Here is a 23,030-nt window from a genome sequence, read left to right on the forward strand (position 1 = left end):
AGCTGCAAGTAATAAGGCAGCTGCAACTGTTTACCTAGATATCATGCGGGATTACATATAGGGGCCAGGGTAACGCTGATATTTTTCCTCGTTTGGGTTAAACGCTTGGAGGGGGACTGAGAGAGGAGCTCTCAGAGTGGATTGTGTTCGTGTTTTGTATTGTTCTGTCTGTCCGTGTAACTGTCTGTTTTTGTATTCAGCACTAGACAGTTACTAGTTACTAGTTCAGCACTTGTGTTTTTGTTCGGGACTGTGCCCAGTTTTTGTTAATCCCGCACTTTACACATTGTTGTGTATAGCCGGGGATTTATTATTTAACAGTCACCAGACCTGGATTAACAATTAAAGCACCTTGTTCACTGAAATACCATTGTCTGTCAGTCACTCCTGCACCGCATCACCGCTACACCTGTTCCCCTTACCAGCCACTTTGCCACACATGTGCATATCATAATGACATTTACAGCGTATACCCATGCCCAACAGATGAGTGTGGAAACATGCACTCACCTCTGTCCAGCACACTGCCTTCCTTCTGTTCCTTTAATACGGTCCTATTAGCATATGGTAATGCATCGGTAATAGAAACGTGATGCAAAATTCTAGGTGGACATTCAATATGCACACAGCGCAATCAAATTTGGACTGGGCGAAAGCCCTAATTTGTCTGAATGTACCAATATCTGTGCGATAATTGCGATGTGCTAGTTCCAATAACTGCGCACCGCTAGTTCCAATAACTGTGCACCACTGGCTCAAATAGTGTCAGAGTAACAGTCCACTCTGGAGTTGGGTACAATAGTACAAACGTACAATAGTACAGAACCCCAACCTCCCCCCCTATCCGCACACACCGGATGGGCAGATCAGTTATATGTTATCACTGTATTGATATGATGGACAGTGGGAGTGTGTTTACAGATACAGTTATATGTGTTCTTCACTGCTCAGCAGGCATATCGGCATCCAACGTGTACCATCAAAGTATGGAAATGTAGATTGAGAGAAGGATGAAAAGGGGAGGGGGGGTCCTGCCTGTTCTCTTTCAATTCGAAAATAGCCATCAACTGATGCGTATCACCATCAGGTGATAGGATTATGTTGAGCTTAATATAAAAGCTGCCTTTAGGCCTCCGTAGCTCTGACGTCAGCATCCCACCCCTCGGGTGCTGCATGACTAGGTAGCCCAGCCAGAGCGTAGGAAGCTCTGATTATTAAAAAATAAAATTCAGTGTTTGTACCCTCCACTGCCTTAACTGTGCATGGGAAGCTGGCGGTTGCCCCTTGCCCGGGTTTCTCTCACTGAAAACCTAGTTACGTTCACTCAGCACGGACCGCAATTCACCGGGCTCGTTGAATTTTGAGGCCGCTTTTAGCTCTCATATTCAGGATGCCGGCTGGCACTGCCCCTTAAGAGCTCGGCTGAGTCGCTTATTCGAGCATTCTCGCTCTTTTCAGCTTGCTGACTCTAAGTCTGTCTCACTTACTATTATTATTTATTACTTTGAGAGTTTATTGTTATTACCTGTATTTATTACTTGTACTAACATTTGTTTTTCTTTCTTTTAGAGAGAAACACGAGGTGTGTGTGTGTGTTGGCCCTGGGCCAGACGGAACACTACAGCAGCGATCTTTTAGATCACAGCCTGCTACACACTCAGCAGCGGTCTTTATTAGACCATAGCCCACTCCAGACACTAGCTGCACATGGAGTTTTTTCCCTGTGTGTTGGCTTAGATCTCCCGATCTAAACTTTAATCCCCAAGTGTGTCTCAACGCACCCTCGCAGCAACACAAGCACCCGTGCACCCTATGCATATAAGGCACATCCGTGCCGTGCACCCCATGCACACCTGTGCTCTGCACACACCCGTGCCTGTGCTCCCCGTGCACCTCCGGGTAGCCGCGCACGTCCGTGCCCGTGCACCCCCTGCACACCTCTGCCCCGTGCACAACTGTGCCCGCGTACATCCGTGCCCGTGCGCTTCCATGCCCATGCACACCCATGCCGGTACATCTATCTGCGCACCTGTGGCTTGTGCGCTCTCCGTGCACATCGGTGCCGGTGCGCCCACACATTCGTGCACCCTGTGCAATCATCAGTGCACATCTGTTCTGTGCCAGTGTGCTTATCGTCATCCCGTGTGCATACCCGCTCATGTGCCCTGTGCACATTTGTACCCACCGTGCAACCCGGACAAGTGCTGTGCGCTATGCCGGGTTTCCATGAATGTGGCTCTTGTAGCCGAAAAATGTCCCCAGAGGACCCGCATGAATTCTGTGTTCCATGCCTGCGTCCAGAACATGCTGCTTTGGCTCTGTCCAACACAGGATTCTGCATTATCTCCTGGAACTTCCAGAAGCGGGTCCTAAAGGCTACAGCCAACAGGGCAGTGGGGCTGGGATCTCCTTCTGAGTCTATTCCCCCTTCAGGTACAACATCATCAGGCAACGCTCTCGCTCACCTACCAGGAACGTGGGGCAGCTTTGGCTCTCTCCTCCTAAGGAGCGTTCACCTCCCGTGTGGAAGCGTGCGCGCCCCAGGTCCCCTAGGGACAAACAGCCTAGCGGGATCTTGGCCCTCACGTACCAGACTGGTCATTTTATGGAGGTGGTGATGGGACAACAGTCACTCATGACGAGTATGCCGGTTCCCCAGCCGTCCGTTCCAACTGTTGAGCCTGATCCTGAGCCTGAGGCCATCTCAGACTATGAAGAGGACATCCTCTCTCTACAGGCGTCTGGTGACCACGAGCTTGTGCAGGAGGGACCTTCTTGCAATTCGGTGCTCAAGCTGCAACAGGAACCAGAGGTAACTTCCAGGGCCAGCATTTGAGGCTTTGCTTGAACGAGCGACTCAAAGTCTACGGGTGGAATGGCCCAGAGACAAGGAGCCCCAGGGCTCCTGGTTCTCTTCGATTAAGCCAGTACAGGACAGGACACTGCCCCTTTCCCCGACTTTGTCAGGGAGATCCAGTCTTCCTGGTCCAACCCAGCGTCAGCAACTAGCACGGTGGTTGGAGCTCGGGTTTTTTCTTCCATGCAGGGAGCGGTGGGTGCTGGCTTGGCAGCCTTTCCCCCCGGTGGACTCCGCCATTGCGGCCCTCGTATGGGCACCGGGCATTGGACCGGCTAAGGACCTACAATGTCCTAACAGACAGTGTCTGACAACAGAGATGCACCTCAAGAAGGCGTATGCTGCTTGCTCCCAAACTGCCCAGCTTTCCAATGTGTCAAGCATGCTCTCTGTCTATCAGTTCATCCTTATTAAGGAGCTCCCTGATATGGTCACAGTGGCTCACAGACAAGAGCTGAACCAGGTCTCTGAGGCAGTCACCAGACTGGCCCAAGTCATAGCCAGAGCGGAGGGCCGATGCCTTGCGGCGCTGGTGGTCACCAGACGGCAACTCTGGCTTTCCCAGGCTAGAGTTCAGGAGCAGGACAAGTCCTCTCTCCTGGACGCCCCTATCACTCCTGGCCATAGGTTTGGCCCCGCAGCGGAGGAGATGCTTCAGAGGACTCTGAAGACCATGGAGGCATCAAGGCAGTATGCCCACGGCTGGAGCACAGTATGAAAGGTGTGGGGACTCGGGGAGTGTGGACGGGGCCTTGGGCCACAGTTCACATCAATGTCCCAGAACTCAGGGCAGATCTCGCCCTACAGCACTTTCTTCCAGTGGTCCGGAACAAACACGTGCTGGTGCAGGTCCCCTGGCCTCGGAATAGATCCTCCACCCTAAGGCGGTGGAACTCATCTGGGAGTGGTTCGGCAGAACAGATGTAGATCTCTTCGCCTCTTGGGAGTCTACGTACTGCCCTCTTTTGTTCTTGATGAAAGACCTCAACAGTCCCTTAGGAGTCGATGCCCTGGCCCACAAGTGACCCGCTTGTCTCCTTTATGCCTTCCCACTGATACCACTGCTCCCCGCCTTCCTAGAGAAGGTCAGGGTAGAGAAAACTACAGTGCTTCTGGTAGCTCCTCAGTGACCCTGAAGGACCTGGTTTTCGACCCTGGTGCAACTCCTGCACAGCCTGCCGAGGCAGATCTCCCTGCGGGTGGATCTCCTCTCTCAGGCCCAGGGCGATCTGTGGCACCCAAACCCCCAGCTGATGTAGCTATGGGTTTGGCCCCTGAACAGGAACACCTGTCAACTCTAGGGCTGTCATCAGCAGTTATTGCCACTATTCAGAGAGCGAGAGCTCCCTCTACCAGGTCACAGTATGTGTATAAGTGGCTGTTATTTCACGACTGGTGTTTGGCCCAGGGCCAAGATCCAGTCAGCTGCCCCATGTCAGTTATCTTACGGTTTCTACAGAAACTATTAGATGACGGTAGGTCCCCTTCCACATTGAAGGTGTACTTGGCAGCCATATCTGCTTGTCACACACGCATAGATGGGTTATAGCCTGGAAACCATTTCTGGCGTTACAATTTTTTAAGGGTGCGAGGAGGCTGCGTCCTCAGAGGACATCTAGCCTCCCCTCGTGGCGCATTTATGTGGTACTGAAAACCCTTAAAAAAGCCCCATTTGAGCCACTCCACACTGTAGATCTGAAGCTCATATCCTTAAAGACTGCGTTTTTGCTGGCTACTGCTTCAGCAAAACAGGTGAGTGAGCTGCATGCACTTTAAGTGCACCCTTTTTGCACTCGCTTCGCTGGAGACGGGTAGAGTCTCCATACGACCAAACTCGGCATTTTTGCCAAAAGTAATATCCCCGTTCCACGTGAACCAATCTGTGGAGTTGATGGCATTCCATCCTCCTCCCTTCTCTTCTCTGGAGGACCAACAGTTGCACATGCTCTGCCTGGTGCGGGCATTCAGATGCTATACTGACCGTACAAGGGGTGTCAGACACACTGAACAGTTGTTTGTGTGCTATGGTTCTAGGACGCTGGGTCAGGCATTGTCTAAACAGCGTTCCACTGGATTGTGGACGCCATTCCTATGGCTTATGAATCTGCTGGCCTTTCCCCTCCGGGGCAATTGAAAGCGCACTCTACCAGGGGTATGGCGATGTCCTGGGCCCGCTTTCGAGGTGTCCCAGTGTCTGAAACATGTGCTACAGCTAGCTGGGCTACGCCAAACACTTTCATGAGGTTCTACAGACTGAAATGTGCTGGATTCCTCTACTCCACTTCGTGGAGCTTTGGTTTTGGACTCTATTACACCAGTGGAAGAGACCACTTAGTTTTAGTCTGGATTAGACTGCTGTACTCTTTGAATACATTCTCCAGCGTTTTCGAATTGAAAGAGAATGTAAGGTTGCGGATGCAACCCCGGTTCTCTGAAAGAGAAAATAGCCATCAAGCAGCGAGGTCGCTTCAGTAGCCCTTGCGGCCTGAAGCAAAAGAGGCTGGGCTTCCTACGCTCTGCATAGTCATTCAGCACCCGAGGGGTGGGGCGCTGACGTCAGAGCTACAGAGGCCTAAAGGCAACTTTTGTATTAAGCTCATCATAATCCTATCACCTGACGGCGATACTCATTAGCTGATGGCTATTTTCTCTTTCAGAGAACTGGGGTTGCATCCGAACCTTACGTTATTTTTGCTGTGTGACGCTACACATCTGTAAATTTATGGTATAAATACGTCATACACCCATCTTGTGGCCCATTGCTTTATTTGACTATTCCTCAAGTTGCTGTGCATTACGTGTCAGGGGTGGGCAGCTGCAGTTAACGTTTTCCTAAAATCAGACCAGTGATACGATCAACCAAAGAACTGTATTTTCTCTGCAGCAGTCCAATCATAAGTTAGCTGAGCTGACATGCAGTTCTTTTAACTGTAATTTCTGGGCATTTTTATGCAGCTGTCCAGTTTGCTAAATGTCAGTGTTGCTAATTCTACATAGACTGTTAATTTATTGAGAAATCATAGTAGGCTACAATTAACATTTTAGGAGCGCATTTAGAATTAATTATGATTCTTACAAAAAAATGGCATAACGAAAAAAATCCATTCCGGTGACACTCAAAACCTTACAAACTGGGCTTATTCATGATGTTCAAATGGGTGAGTAGAATGAATAACATAACGCATTTCTGAGTACTACGTATATAAAAATGCTTGATTGATGTTTACTTTGCAGGTCAATGACCTTATTATTTACAAATCAGACAGTGCGCTACCACAGTTAGACTTTGTCACGGCACGACTTATATAAAAATAAAAAAGATAGTATCTAAAGCCTTTTTTTTTACTTAAAAAACATACAGCTTGTCAGATCAGCTGGCCTTTAAAGAACCTATATAGTATTTCCTCGTGATACAATACTGTCCATATTAGTATGTTAATTTGAAAACTCAGCACTTACCTATGGAGCCAATTGTGTATTTGAATGGTCCGTCTGTATGTGTGCACAATATATTGCGTGGTCTTGTCTGCTGTCATATCGGTACATACTGTGGCGACACCAATGATAGCAGTTGGTCAGGGGTAATGTCATTACTAATGGCGAGTGTCCACTTGGCTGTTGTGTGCAGTTGCTATATTGGTAGTGAATGCACAGATGGTTTTGTGAGGCACAAACAAATTTGCGAATTGCTCAAAAAACTGCTATATTCCAATGCCTTGCAACTGCTTTGTGCCATTTTGCAATATCTCTCATTTTGTGCCAAAGCACAATTTTTTTGAGAGGCACAAATTTAGCGAGGGGATTGCGCGAACACTGAAGATCTGGCCCCATATGAAGCCTTGAAGGTGGATTTCTAATTTATTTTCTTTAACTGTTTTGATCTGAACATCTACAAAAGATGTCTAAATATAACTGCCCTGAACCTTGGAAACTGTCTGCTGCTGCCTTCCCCCACAGTACAAAACCTTGGTTTACTTCTTGACAGCAACCTCTCCTTTTATGCCCACATCTGCTCCATGGTCAAATCTTCCTCCATCTTCCAAACATCTCCAAAGTCCGTTCCTACCTTACCCTCCCGGATGCGGAGATACTTTGTCATGCATTGGTCTCCTCTCGACTCGAATACTTCAACTCTCTATATGGTGCTCTCCCGGCACTCACCATAAACCGACTGCAGCTAGTTCAGAACACCGCTGCCAGGATCCTCACCACATGTAAAAACACAACTTGATCACATCACCCCCGATCTTGCCCAGCTGCATAGCTACCTGTAAAGTTCAGGATTATTTTCAAAACTCTCCTGCTCACCTACAATGCCCTTCATCACACAGGTCCCAAGTACCTCCTCAACCTGCTTACCCACTATGTCCCTGCCCGCAAGCTGAGGTTCTCCGACTCTAGCCTGCTTGTTATCCCCATGCAGAAGTGCACCACACTTGGAAAACACTCCTTTAGCTTCATGGCACCGACTCTTTGGAACTCTCTCCCAGCTTTGGTGCATGATGCTCCCATCGTCGTTCGCTTTAAATTAACTCTTTAGACCCACCTGTTCTCGCTTGCTTTCCATGCTCTTTCAGCCTGATATCGGCTATTTCATGTATTATGCTACTATCATGTATTATGTACTTTCCACTGTATTTAATGTATTATGCATTGTTTTACTGTATATCATGTATTATGCAATTCTCTGTATTTAAAGTATTATGGATTTTCTTGATGCTACTGCATCTTGTAAAGTGCTTTGTGATGGTGGTCCACTATGAAAGGCACTATATAAAAAAGAATGATTGATTGATTGAAAAGATGGAAATGTTGCGATTTTGTAGGGGTGGAATATAAACCCATTATTCAGAGCAAAAGCACCAGAAACTGATAAACCTTACGTTAACTGGAAATTACACACAAGTACATTTATACCAGAAAACTACCTGTATAGTAAATTATTTATCAAATATAAATGAATATTTCTAAAACATCTGCTCTGTTTATTTCACATTTAAGCTAAAATGTTAATTAAATTGGATAAAATAAAAACATTCATCACTGAATGAAAAGGAAAACAGTACCGTCGTGTTCAATAAAAGGCCATTTCTTCTTTGTTGGTGTTGCAGCACCACCTGCCATGAGACAAAAGACAAATCTCAATTCATCCACCTTTCTAAATAATGACTGCTTCACCAACTTAAAATGATTTAGATTCTGGTATAGTAAGCAAACTTGTTAAATTTGCAGACGACACAAAAGTAGGAGGAGTGGCAAACACTGTTGCAGCAGCAAAGGTCATTCAAAATGATCTAGACAAGATTCAGAACTGGGCAGACACATGGCAAATGACATTTAATAGAGAAAAGTGTAAGGTACTGCACGCAGGAAATAAAAATGTACATTATAAATATCATATGGGAGATATTGAAATTGGAGAAGGAATCTATGAAAAAGACCTAGGAGTTTTTGTTGACTCAGAAATGTCTTCATCTAGGCAATGTGGGGAAGCTATAAAAAAGGCTAACAAGATGCTCGGATACATTGTGAAAAGTGTTGAATTTAAATCAAGGGAAGTAATGTGAAAACTGTACAATGCACTAGTAAGACCTCATCTTGAATATTGTGTTCAGTTCTGGTCACCTCGCTATAAAAAAGATATTGCTGCTCTAGAAAGAGTGCAAAGAAGAGCGACCAGAATTATTCCGGGCTTAAAAGGCATGTCATATGCAGACAGGCTAAAAGAATTGAATCTGTTCAGTCTTGAACAAAGAAGACTACGTGGCGACCTAATTCAAGCATTCAAAATTCTAAAAGGTATTGACAGTGTCGACCCAAGGGACTTTTTCAGCCTGAAAAAAGAAACAAGGACCAGGGGTCACAAATGGAGTTTAGAAAAAGGGGCATTCAGAACAGAAAATAGGAGACACTTTTTTACACAGAGAATTGTGAGGGTCTGGAATCAACTCCCCAGTAATGTTGTTGAAGCTGACACCGTGGGATCCTTCAAGAAGCTGCTTGATGAGATTTTGAGATCAATAAGCTACTAACAACCAAACGAGCAAGATGGGCCGAATGGCCTCCTCTCGTTTGTAAACTTTCTTATGTTCTTATGTATCCTGTAAAGATCATGCCAATACTTACACAGTCTGCCATCTTCAGAGATGCAGAGCTCATACACTTTAAATGCCAGGATTGTACCCTCATCCACCATGATTTCTCGTGTGCCACTTATGTTGGTCCCCATCTAAATGTGACATACACATGTTGGATTTAACACATTGAGCATAATAACACATCTGCTTTATAAAAGTTACAGTAATTCCACAGCTAACATGCTAGCCTTAATAAATGTTGTTTTATTCACAAACTGTATATTTCATTTTGTGGCCTTGGAGCAGGGAGATAAGCAGTGTGGCCTTGTGATTAAAGCTGAAGGAATGCAGAAAGGCAGTGTGGCTTAGTGGTTACTGCTGAAGAACTAGGAAGCAGACTATGAATGAGAGGTAGACTAGCCTTGCAGTTAAAGCTGAAGGCCTGGTTGTACCTTGACAGTGGTCTGTGCACGGAATTTCATTGACCCATCTGCAGACTGTGTCTCTTGTAGCTTTAACTGGTTCTTGGCCCGGATGGATTCAATCACCAGACACAACCCATCTACCTTCTGTTTACGTAGCTTCTTAATCAACCAGTGAGACATGTCAAACCTCCTGCAAAAGCACAATAAAATAAACAAAACTGTTTACAAAATTTACAAATGGAAATGTTCACGTAATGACACTAAATAAATCTGGTAAAATAAGTCAACTTTCAGTGATATAAAATGAAAGTAATTCAGCAACATGAGTAGTCTGATCAATAAATGACCTATGTCATTAGTTCTGGTGGTCTCAGCAAGCTCTGAATAGAAAACATATTACAGAAAAAGAGTATTGGCATCCTTTGTGTCTATTTACTTACTTTCTGTGTAAACTGTTCATCAGTTCATCCAGACTGACCTCCAACTTTTCTATGCAGACGGAGGCCATTGATCTATTGATGCTAATACCTGCTTTGCCATCAGTCTCTACAGTATATGCAACGACCTTCCCTTCGATTTCAGCATGTCTGGATGATGCTGAGCTTATTGTCCCTACTGAATGACTGATCTGCCCTGCAGAGAGAAAAAACAAGTCACTGACTGCCAAAAAAAAAAAAAACTAGTTATTCAATTGCAACCCTTTGACATTCCAACTGAAGTGCTTATAAGAAAATAATTTCATAACTATAACCTGCCATGAGCACCTCCATTCATGATACACTGCCGGTTCAAATATGCAGTTTGCAGAGAAACACGTTACATCAAACACGCATTTTCATTTTAATAAAATTACTTCCATTTAGTAAAAAGGGGAACACAACAGTTTTTTGTTCTTTTAAAATTATTTTAATTATTATTAGCTATAACCACTTTAAGATATATTCCTAGAAGAAATAATAAATAACTGGTTATCGGGTATTTATTCTGCCCTGCATAAAGTCTAATATATAAATGTGTTTTGATTATAAAAACAAAAACAGAAAAAAAAATAGCTTGTGAAATAGCTTGTATAAAAATGGATATGTGAAAATGTTGGGTTATTATCATAACCCTGGTTCCCTGAAATAGAAATGTAACCATTACCTGAATAGAACACCAAAGCTGCGCGCAAGTGCCTGTGATGTAGCCGTGCTCACCCCCGAGAGTATAAAAGGGCTACAGATACAGGTACTACTATCATTTTTCCTTGAATCGCTGTAGGAACAATTCACTAATTCATAATTCAATGTTTATCTGGGTTGATTAGTTCTCTTATTAATAATATTTAATTGATGTGTTACAACAGTAGTAGTTTATTAAGTACATAAATAATAAACAGAAATCAGAAAAATCAAAAAGTAAATTTCTTGGTCTCTAAGCACAAAACACAATTCAAAAACTCTCACTGCCTTAACTTGACTAGCAGGCAACTGAAATATGACACCGCCTGTCTCCTCACACACCAGCAGCACTCCAGCAAGCTGTGACATAGTAGCTTGCTCACACACACACATACACACACACCCCTACAATCACAGTCTTAACTGAGATGATGCAGACAATTCTAGAACATATCATATTAAGCCTATTAATGGTACACAGGCTAAGTATATGGCAAGTTTACTTTTAAAGAAATTCTTCATACAACAATATGAGGTTGATTACTTATAGTTACTTCAAGTTTCACTAAAAGTTATTTCATGCGCAGTGTGCAAACTAAACTAGAATTGAAGTTTCTGAAGCCTCCGGCTCCACACAGTGCACAAGACTGTTATGGGAAGTAACAAGCAACAGGCTGTGTGCAAAAATGAAGTGTAATTAGTAAACTAAAAACGTTTCAAAAATAATTATCGTGTTAGTAGCGAAATATATGCAGATAAAACTAACCAGTACTTATCTGTATGCTCTCCCTTCAGGATTTGAATGGAAAATTATACCCGTGTCTGTAGCCCTCTTATGCTCTCGGGGGCGAGCATGGCTACATCGTGGGCGCTTGCACACAGCTTTGGTATTCTATTCAGGTTCTGGGATCTTTACAGGTAAACATCCATTTGGTAAAGGTTACATTTCGTACTTGAAAGGAAAATATCTGTATCGTTAGTCAGTGTATGACTATTAATTATACAAACATCTGTATAGTTGGTACACAAGTATTAGAACACAAGAGCGTGTTACAGCTTGTAGCGTTAGATAGGGAGAGAAGAGCAGATGATTCTGCTCGGGACATACTGGAGCATACGTCTGCTTATAAAATATTCATCAAACATAGTTTAATTCTGGAATATTAGCAGCTTTATTTTACTTTTACAAATTGTACTGGATGCGGTTCCAGATTCTCTCGCATTGCTTTAACAGTTTTGTGGTTTCATTAAACCTTGCCCTGAAGAAAAAGTATGCTACTATGTCAATTATTCTCTCAGGTTAAACAACATTAAATAAAAGAAAATAAACAGAAAATCCTCACCTATATCGACAGTGTCTCCCTTCACCAGAACCTGTTCCAACTTCACACCAGTTGGCAGGTATTTGACTGGTTTCCATGGCCACAGAGACACAGCCTTTTTAACCAGATAAAGCAGCTCAAACTTGAAGGAATCACTGGCCCCTGGGACAGGCACCAACATACCATAGGGGTCCAGCTCACTGGCAATGTCTTTTGAAGCCTGCTTAAACATCACTTTACCTCCGTCAACCTGAATTGAAAGTGCAAGTTACTATAAGTTACCTGATGCTGGTTTCTGGTATCCTTATTTCAGCATTAAAAATTTAATCACATTTTTTTCTTTTTTCTTTCTTTTCTTTCTACAAATACAAACACACACTACAATTATAAATCACAACCAAGTAATGGGATAATAACAAACTCAAAATACCCAAAAACTAAAATGTTGCCGTTACAGAACCAATATAGCCATACTGGTAAACCTCCTGTGAAATGCAAACTCATCTATACTTCTCTCATTCATTTATAGCTATGGCCAAACATTTTACATCGCTCTACATTATTAACTAACGTGTATATATATATATATATATATTAGGGATGAAACAATTTTTCGATAGTATGATATATCGTGATTATGAATATTTGTGATAATCGTATTGTGGACATTTTTTAATTATTCTATAATCGTAGAAAACAATAGTCACATAGACCCCGTTCACACTTGCGGTTTAGGCCGGCCCAGGACAGCCTTACCTGAAGTGTGAACGCTCAAAAAATGAAATGGCGGCCCTGGGCCGGGGGGAAATTTAGACCAGCTTTTTGATGCAGCCTAAAGTACCAATGCTGCCTCAGGGCTGGCCTATCAGTATGTGTGAACCCAACACAGGCTGGCCTTAACACGTCAACACGGCGACGTAGCTCAAACCATTCCCCTACCAGATAACACAAAAGACACCCACCTGCACTGCATAAGGATGGACATTTACACAATGCATTTGTGTGCTATCTGACAACATAGTCCTAAAACACTGAAGAACACAGAACATACTGGAATAACGGCACAATGTATACAGTCCAACTGTGACGGTGAGGCCATCCCTCCCATTAAACTGTATTCTGTTGCTTATCCAGTAGGACACTGAAAAGCTCTTGGTTGATCCGTGTTGTTGGTGTTGCCCTCTCAAACTGATATGACACAGCACATTCCACTCGCCCATTTGTGACCCCTGGTCCTTGTTTCTTTTTTCAGCTCAAAAAAGTCCCTTGGGTCAACAATGTCAATACCTTTTAGAATTTTGAATGTTTGAATTAGGTCGCCGCATAGTCTTCTTTGTTCAAGTTCTATGTTCTAATCGAGTTTTGGCACAGCTGCATAAAAGCTGCATGTTTTCACCCACTCTGGGTTGTGTGTTCGGTTAGTGGAGAATGGGATTGGAGACAGAGGTAAAGATAATAATCTCTAAAAACAAGTTTTTGTCTGTATAGTCCGTTTTGTTTGTCTGTTCATTTTGGCTACCAGTGCCGTGTCCTGTGTTTTTGTTTGTCTTACAACCGTTTATTTTCTGGCTGTCTGTTCATTTATTAAATGCTGAGCGAAAACATTCGCTCAGCTCCCCCAAACTCCACCTCTCGTTGTTTATTTCCTGTTTCTGGTCTGACGTCACCCACTCCGGCCGTCTTTGTGACACATGGTGTTAGCAGTGGGATTAACAGCGCCCCCTAGACGCAAACCAGAGCAGGAACCGCAATTTCTTGTTAAAAAAAAAAACAAAAACAAAAAAAAAACAACAAAAATGTCAGAAGATGCCGTCAGGCTGAGGGACTGGATCTGGGACAATGCTGGACTGCAGGCACAATCCATGCCCATAGCCATCCGGGTCCTGTGGCTGATGGACAGGGAGCGATGGGAGGCGTATGAGAGGGAACACATCCCAAACTCCCTGGAGGAAGGTGTGGAGTTGGTCCTCTGCTACCTGGAGGCAACTATAAATAGAACAGCAGCCCAGGTAGCAGGGTCTCCAGCGCCCAGGCGGGGGTACCGCGAGAGTTCAGCGCCCAGACGGGGGGACCACGAGAGTCCAGCGCCCAGATGGGGGGACAGCAGTGATCCAAAGCCCGAGAGGGAGCTGTTCCCATCTCCACCAGCAGAGGGTGAGTGCCTGCTGGTATCACTTCCCCTACCGTCACCATCTGGAGGAGAGGAGCAGGTGCTTCCTCTGCCTCCATCACCTTCCCCTGTAAGTGAGGGAGAGCCGCACCAGTCCCCTGTAATAAGGGCAGACTACACGCCGCTCCCACCTCCGCCGCCAGGAGACTACACGCCGCTCCCACCTCCGCCGCCAGGAGACTACACACCTCCGCCGCCAGGAGACTACACGCCTCCGCCACCTCCGCCGCCTCCGCCGCCAGGAGACTACATGCCTCCGCCACCTCCATCGGCAGAAGCACAACAGCAGGAGCTGCCTAGGACTTCGCCACCTTCACCGGCAGGAACAGAGCAGCAGGAGTTGCCTCTGCCTCCGCCAACCTCCAGGAGCAGAGCAGCAGGAGCTGCCTCTGCCTCCGCCACCTCCACCGCCAGGAGCAGAGCAGCAGGAGCTGCCTCTGCCTCCTCCACCTCCACCAGCAGAGGCTGAATGCCTGCTGGGTCCCTGTCCAGCAGCAGAGGGTGAATGCCTGCTGGGTCCCTGTCCAGCAGCAGAGGGTGAATGCCTGCTGGGTCCCTGTCCACCAGCAGAGGGTGAATGCCTGCTGGGTCCCTGTCCAACAGCAGAGGGTGAATGCCTGCTGGGTCCCTGTCCAACAGCAGAGGGTGAATGCCTGCTGGTATCACTTCCCCCACCAGCAGAGGGTGAATGCCTGCTGGTATCACTTCCCCCACCAGCAGAGGATGAATGCCTGCTGGTATCACTTCCCCCACCGTCACGAGGAGCTGCTTCTGCCTCCATCACATCAGGGGGAGTGGAGCAGGAGTTGCCTCTCCCTTCACCACAAGGACGAGGACTAGATGCTGGCGGTCCTCAGCAGCCTGTGCACAGGCTGCTGAGGGAAGCACAGGGAAGAACTACCCGGCTGCAATGGTCGAGAAGAGGGCCAACACCCACACCCCAGCTTGTCCTGACTCCCTGCCTCGCTTCGCCCAAGGATGCCTGCCTCGCTTCGCCCAAGGATGCCTGCCTGGCATCGCCTGGGGTCGCTGGAACTGCTTCGCCAGGGGTTGCAGTCAGCCCTGCTTGGCTACAGGGGTCAGTGTGGCCGGAGCCCCACCAGAGGGAGCTGCCGGCTATGAAAAAGGGGGAAGAGGTCAGGAGACTACCTTTCCCCACAGCAATTTCGCTGCAGAAGTTCTGGGGGCTGGAGTCCCCCCAGAGGGAGCTGCCGGCTATAGAGGGGGGAGAGGTCAGGAGACCACCTTCCCCTGCAGCAGTTTCACTGCCAGAGATGTTGGAGGAGGTCTGGAGACCACCAACCCCAGCAGCTTTTCCGCTGCTGGACTTGCCCCGGCTGAAGGAGTCAGTCTGCCAGCGGTACAGCGGGAGGAGAGATTCACCCAACTGTCAGCACGTCTGCTGACAGCATGGCCAGTAGCAGCCTGGCTACTGGCAAGTAGACCAAGAAAGACCTAGGAGTTTTTGTTGACTCAGAAATGTCTTCATCTAGACAAATGTGGGGAAGCTATAAAAAAGGCTAACAAGATGCTTGGATACATTGTGAAAAGTGTTGAATTTAAATCAAGGGAAGTAATGTTAAAACTGTACAATGCACTAGTAAGACCTCATCTTGAATATTGTGTGCAGTTCTGGTCACCTCGCTATAAAAGATATTGCTGCTCTAGAAAGAGTGCACAGAAGAGCGACAAGAATTATTCTGGGCTTAAAAGGCATGTCATTTGCAGACAGGCTAAAAAAATTGAATCTGTTCAGTCTTGAACAAAGAAGACTACGTGGCGATCTAATTCAAGCATTCAAAATTCTAAAAGGTACTGACAATGTCGACCCAAAGGACTTTTTCAGCCTGAAAAAAGAAACAAGGACCAGGGGTCACAAATGGAGATTAGACAAAAGGGGCATTCAGAACAAAAAATAGGAGGCACATTTTTACACAGATAATTGTGAAGGTCTGGAATCAACTCCCCAGTAATGTTGTTGAAGCTGACACCCTGGGATCCTTCAAGAAGCTGCTTGATGAGATTCTGGGATAAATAAGCTACTAACAACCAAACGAGCAAGATGGGCCGAATGGCCTCCTCTCGTTTGTAAACTTTCTTATGTTCTTATGTTCTTATGTTCTAACATTGCCGCCCATCAACCCCTTAAAGTCCCTGTTCTTGGCACAGGACTTTAAGTGAGACATTTGGGATTTTAGTGGGGAAGTGGCCATTGAGGCCATGTGTGCTTTGCACAAGGTGGGGGGGGGGGGGGGGTATATGTGGCAAAGTTCCCGCCCCTGTGTGTATTCTGTGTTGTGTGTTACTGTTGGTGTATAGTCATTGGCACACGGGATATAAACGGGTCTGTGTAACACAAGTGCTTAAAATGTATATTTGTATTTAGGCACTAGGATTGCACAGCACTTCACGTGCAAGTAAAAAGTAACAATAAGTGAGCATGGGGAATTGCACTTTATGAATTCACATGCAGTTGTACCACGACTCCAACTGAATGACTGACTACTAATCGAGTCTCGGTACAGCTGCATAAAAGCTGCATGTTTTCACCTACTCCGGGTTGTGTGTTCGGTTAGTGGAGAATGGGATTGGAGACAGAGGTAAAGATAATAATAAGAAGAAGAATCGCTAAAAACATGCTCACCGTGTTTTGTCTGTATAGTCCGTTTTGTTTGTCTGTTTATTTTGGCTACCAGTGCCGTGTCTTGCGTTTTTGTTTGTCTTACAACCGTTTATTTTCTGGCTGTCTGTTCATTTATTAAATACTGAGTGAAAACATTCGCTCAGCTCCCCCAAACTCCACCTCTCTTGTTGTTTATTTCCTGTTTCTGGTCTGACGTCACCCACTCCAGCCGTCTTTGTGACACTCCCATATGATATTTATAATGCACATTTTTATATCCTGTGTGCAGTACCTTACACTTTTCTGTATTAAATGTCATTTGCCATGTGTCTGCCCAGTTCTGAATCTTGTCTAGATCATTTTGAATGACCTTTTCTGCTGCAACAGTGTTTGCCACTCCTCCTATTTTGTGTCGTCTGCGAATTTAACATGTTTGCTTACTATACCAGAGCCTAAATCAATAGATCAGTCCCAGATATCACCCATATTAATAACACATCATCAATATATATTTTCCAAAACACAACATGGATTAGAGGCAATGTCATTAATACATAGTTTTTCTCAATGCCCCTTTGTGAAAGAGAGAGAATGAATCTTGGTTATAAATCTACCTCCCGAGCTGTGATGTTGCTGTGCAAAGGGAACACTTATACTTGTTTGTTATTATTAGGACGGCTAACACAAAACAGGAGCTGTCGCTTGTAAGGCAGCACCAACCCGGACAACACTTTACCATTGTACACCGATAAATTGTATTTCACAACTTGCATGTAAACCACTCACTCTGGACATGTGATTGTGTGTGTCTTTGGTGTGTTAATACTTGTATTATTATTATTATTATTATTATTATTATTATTATTATTATTATTATTATTATTATTATTATTTCAGGACTACAACCAGTTGTTTAGAAACAGTGCAATACAAAATTTACTAAATTAAATTTACTAAATAAAACCTGTTTGGATCGTGAACTTTGTCGTCTGTCGTCTGTCGTCTGTTTCATAATCACATCACCTATTTGCTACCCATATATAAATATGCATAGTTTGGAACAAAAGCAGAGCAAATTGCTGTGCCTTGAATTTGTAAATAAACTGTATCTTTAAATAAAAAATAATTTCATTCCAATACAAATTTGGTTAGTTCCTGGAGGAAATCTATGAGTAGATCATTTTGCTTTACTTTAAAATAATTACAGTGCCTCTAAACCACCCTCATGTGGTGTGTTAGTATATAGACTTTCCACATCGAAAGAAAAATGTCTACTGGAAAAGCAACTTGATTACATCACACGTATCAGATAAATAAGATGGCGGATCTTTTGCAATATCTTGAATGAAAAGATCAATAAATTGACTTAACGTTCAATTGAACCATAACAGAAATTAAACCACTCCCTGATACTATATGCCTTCCTGGTGGTTTTGTAGGATTCTTATGTATTTTTGTAGTGTAAACCAAACAGGTGTTCTATGGAATGCAGTTTTCAATAAATCACATTGGCTCCATGTGATCAAATCATTTTCCGTAGCCCAAAATCACATCTTTTGTTTTAATCGCAATATTGGATCACTAGGCAGAGGCTCATAAAAAATTATTATTTTATTATTTAGTTGTCTTAAAACTTCAGCTACATAATAGTGTTCCGCAGTATATCGATACCCTCGGTATATCATGATACCAAAATCCTACCATACCTAATATCAGGGTAAAATAAAAATACAGTTTTCCAATACCGTGTATGTTTTTGCTTTTAAAACAAAACTCTAATTGCGAGCTTTAAAAACAATATGAACTGAGCTTACTCATTTCCGCTAGCGGAAATGAAACAACTACCCTGCACGCTCTAGGGAAATTAAATTTGAATATAGTTTCTTCTGTTCTTTTAGTTTAAGTGAATTCCAGTGCATATTACTTACAAAAAGTCATAGCAAAGATAACACATAAAACAGGAATGCGCTAAAAGTGGATCAAAAGGGAGTTCACTGATGCTTGTTTACTTCTTAATTACAGTGCATTTGCTATAAAGTGCACAAATAAAATTTGCCTGCATGTGTCATTAAAACGCTACCCCATGTAAAATGTTAGCAATGTTTTTATATTCTTTGGATTTTGTGTTAATCCATATTTTATGTGCATATAATGCAACAGCTGTCAAAATCCTGTGTTTTGAATTGCATGCATGAGTGGCGAAAACCAGAAAGAATAAAGTTCATTGCTAGCATGTCAGTTTCCTTTAAAAAGAATTATGTTCCAATAGCATGTAAGAGGACATTAGTGGCCCATTTGTTTTGTTTTGGAAATGTAGCATTTAAATATAATGCTTAACGTTTAATTTTTCACTGCTGAATTACGTATTGTAGCGAACTAGGTTAACACAGGCAGATGCATCACACAGGGTGAGGCAGTATACACACAGGCGGACGGAGGGCGCGAACCCGGGACCTCTCGCACTAAAGCATAGCACCGATACCGCTGTACAAAAAAGCTGGCTCCTTTGCAATGAGCATATATCGGGCTTATGTCTTTCTATGTGATTATGTCACCTATCAGCGCTGCTGCTGCCTTCCCCCATGCACGACACACTCTCCCCTGCCAGCCGCAAGTCTGCCCCGGACTTGCTCACCAGGCTAGTCTGACGACTGCATGCCGGGGTACCTGCATCCCACTACTAACACCAATGTAGCGAACTATGTTAACGCAGACTGATGCATCACACAGGGCGAGGCAATCCACACATAGGTGGAGGGCGGGCGTGGACCCGGGACTTCTCACTAAAGCATAGAGCAGATACTTCCCTTGATATCGGCGCTATGCTTTACTGCAAGAAGTCCCGGGTTCGCGCCATTCCTACGCCTATGTATGGATTGCCTCGCCCTGTGTGATGCGCCTGCCTGCGCAAACCGAGATCGCTACAGTATGTTAGCAGCGTTTTTAGTAATGCAGTTCACCAGAATTTTTTTTTTTTTTTATCCTGCTGAACTAATTTTATTAAATTATTTTTAAGCGGTGATTTTCAAAATACCTAACACTATAAAATTGTAAAACGAATGCAGTGTATAAAATGATTTCCTAATGCAACACATTACTGTGCTTGTTTAAAATGAAATGTTTTACAGTGTACATGAATCAATCAGGCTAGTCTAGTTTTAGTTCTAGTTATTTTGTTATCTATAAGAGTTAAGAGACTCCATGTAACTGGAGTATTGGAAGCTAGCCGAAATGCCAGTTCTTTTATATGTAAGAAATAAAGAAAATGGTGTCTTTTACACCAAATGTTGCGCTTTATTACCATTTTTATTTGAATGGTATATCGGTAGCAATGACCACTAACTGTGTATAAGCCTCTTATGCACTTTGCACTTGCAAAAAAAAGAATCTGACAGCCAATTAAATTGTAATGGACATAAAATCTGAAGTATCGCGAAGCGAATATCATACTGTGCATAGTATCGTATCGATACTCCCTAAATTAGGTATCGCAGAACACTGGTATGTACTAACAATTGATTCTAAAACCATGTTCAGTTGGTGAAAATTGTCATCGTTAAGTTTAAATGTTTCTCATTTAATTTCCATTTATAAAGCTGTTTTTAATTGGCAATCACTGCAACACTTGATGAAGACACACTGTGTCAAAACACATTGTGTTTCACGTTTTGTTTTAATAAATAATACATTTTTAAACAAAATGCAAGAGGAATCTGATGCATATAATTATTAGTGGTCAAGTCTAAATATACATGGCCTATATGTCATAGCTGTTAACTGTTTTTTAAGACATTAATATAGTTTAAAAAATTAACAAATTCCCCACAAAAATATATTATATATTTTGTACTATGCCTCGATCTTAAAATTCTAGGTGATACAAAACATTTTGCCATATCTGCACTTTATACACAATCTCTTAAGCCCCTTTCATACTGGCACTTCTACCCAGGTCTGGACCCGGGTCACAATCCCGCATAGTTTGAAACGACGTACCTGGGTCATACCCAGCGACCCACCTCAGGAGGTGAGTCCACATGCTTTGACCCAGGTTGAGCGAGACAAAATGCATGACGGTTGTTCGTGCACGGACACAATAACAAACAGCCACGCTTGCGTGAAGGTTTCACTTCTGCAAGGAATATTTCTGTTTATTCTGTGTAGTCATTTTGTTGTTGATTGAGACACAGCATGAGCCACATTGCAGCAGGATGTAGAAACATTTGCTCTAACATTTGGGCCGATGATTCATCCAGAGAAACTTGGATGGAAGCGTCAGTAACAAGCTGCTTCCGGGGCATTGATCCACGCATTGTGCACTTGCGTCTGCCACCCAGGTCAACCTGCTTATCAAACGCAGTTTGAAATCACATACCTGACCCGCTTGACACCAGGTCCTGACCCGAGTAGAGCATGTGAAGGAGGCTTTAGTATTTAAGCATTAATGTGAAAGAGGTTTTAGTATTAAAGTATATATGGTTTTCCATTGAATCCGTACATTAATTCACAAATAAATAAAAAAGTCCACCCACTACACAGTTTTGTATGTATACAATTTATGTTAACTGGAAAAACAAACTTGTATTTAACCACAAGATACTTAACAAGAATAAAAGCACTCATAACTTTGTAATGTAGTGTTACTTGATACTCTACATTAGATTAACCATGACATAAAATCACTAGTTTTCAATACCCTAAAAACCTCTTCACCACGTGTAACTAATATTTAAGAATCAGATGTTATGGTGCACACTTGCATATTGTTATGGTGCACACTTGCATACAACTTTGTGGAACTATTCTGAAAGTATACAGTCATTTATTTTGTAATGGGATGCTGAAAACTAACATAATAGCAGTAGAAGTTTAGTTGTAACAAAATACCAGTTATATAAGATGCATATATTTGAGACAATTAGACATTCAGTCCAATTAACATAAATAGTATCTATACCAACAGGGAGCAAATTAATTCTCTTTTAAAAAAAAAAAAAAAAAAAAAAAAAAAAAAACATCTAACACATTCTACTACAGTAAATGTAGTATTACATATATTGTAATTTTATTTATATTATTTTTTTTATCATATTTTTTTTATCATAGATATAACTGCATACACCATGTCACCCCCCCCCCCCCCCCCCCCCCCCCCAAAAAAAAAAAAAAAAAAAAAAGCTACCAACCAGCACTGGTTAAATTGCAACTGTTTGTAAAACAACAAAATAGAAGAACAGCTAACATTTTATTTTTTAATTGGGATTTGAGTGCATGTACGTGTATTTGTGTGTTTAATTATCGAAGTTTATTAGTGTAAGTTTACTTATTTAAGTTACCGTTAGGTCCTGATTTAGTAGCGAAATACATTTGTGTAATTAAACTATCATGTAGTGTGTGTGTGTTAATGCTGATCGTGCTGTTTGTTCAGTAACTTGATTACAGTGCCAATTCATCAAGTTTATTCAAAGCCTGCTTCCTGGTTTTGGTTTTACTGTGATATGCAGAAATAACGTTGCTGAAAGTAATCAGACTCGTCCAGTTGTTTGGTTTCTTCAACTCATCATTCAAACCAATGACTAGTTGCTATTGTGGTTATTGTACTGCCGCTGATAACAAACACTATTCGCTATTTATTTATTTTTTGTTTTACTTGATTTGCTATAATAAATTTAAATAGACAACGAGGAAGCAGAATTAGTCTAAAATGACACAACATTCAGAGGGCGTGTACAGGTTTTCTTTCATCAAGCAAAAAAAAGGCAAAAAACACAAATACTGTACTTTCCTATTTTTGAGCGCATTGCTTTGTAACAGTGATCAAACATAGTTTAAAAACATAACATTTGAGGTCCTTTACCAAAGATTAACGACCTCATATTTACCAATCAAGTTAAAGGAAAGGCTTAATCAATTTTCAAATTCTGTGTAGTAACCACTTTCACCAGTTCTACTTGCCTGTATAGAAACCAATTCCCCAGATCTACTTGCCTGTATGAAAACACTTTCCACAATTCTGACCGCTTGCTTCTCACTTACGTTTGGTCCAAGTCTACAGTAAACACGAACACTTCTCTTTCTGAAGTGATGTTGGGTGCCTGGCCTCTCTGCCACAGGATGTGGTTGAATGGTGACATAAACTTTGCAATAAGCAACCCACCCTGCCAGCCTTCTAGACAGTTCTGTGTGACTGGAGGCTACACAGCATCGGTCACATGACCTCTGGCTGCTTCCTTTTTTTCTTCGGAAAAAATGTGGTTAGGTAGAAAAATAGCGTTTAGAGGCATTTTACTGAAGCTACAGACCTCAGTTTTTAGATCTATAATGATCTGAAATTTCACTTGCAGGCCACTGTGGGGTTCTCCTTTTTCTTTGCTTTCCAGACTTTAGAAACCACGA

General features: G+C 43.1%; 1 protein-coding gene across 3 annotated transcripts in view; it reads right to left on the minus strand.

Annotated features, from left to right (window-relative positions):
* Positions 1 to 22,801, minus strand: part of LOC121298896 — a 52,330-nt gene extending 29,529 nt beyond the window's left edge. Inside the window, exons 1-6 of one of the 3 annotated variants that reach the window (XM_041226204.1) lie at positions 22,671 to 22,801; positions 11,863 to 12,091; positions 9,800 to 9,992; positions 9,387 to 9,549; positions 8,984 to 9,086; positions 7,924 to 7,974 (exon numbers count right to left, since the gene is read on the minus strand). In XM_041226204.1, the coding sequence (XP_041082138.1) occupies positions 7,924 to 7,974; positions 8,984 to 9,086; positions 9,387 to 9,549; positions 9,800 to 9,992; positions 11,863 to 12,073 (721 nt within the window). In that variant the 5' untranslated portion in view covers positions 12,074 to 12,091; positions 22,671 to 22,801. Of the gene's footprint in view, positions 1 to 7,923; positions 7,975 to 8,983; positions 9,087 to 9,386; positions 9,550 to 9,799; positions 9,993 to 11,862; positions 12,092 to 12,123; positions 12,175 to 22,622 lie in introns of those variants that run through there. The other 2 variants (XM_041226195.1, XM_041226212.1) reach the window with 2 other exon arrangements.
* Positions 22,802 to 23,030: the final 229 nt, after the last annotated feature.

The sequence above is a fragment of the Polyodon spathula genome, chromosome 2, assembly GCF_017654505.1.
Source record: "Polyodon spathula isolate WHYD16114869_AA chromosome 2, ASM1765450v1, whole genome shotgun sequence".
In the NCBI taxonomy this organism is placed as follows: Eukaryota; Metazoa; Chordata; class Actinopteri; order Acipenseriformes; family Polyodontidae; genus Polyodon; species Polyodon spathula.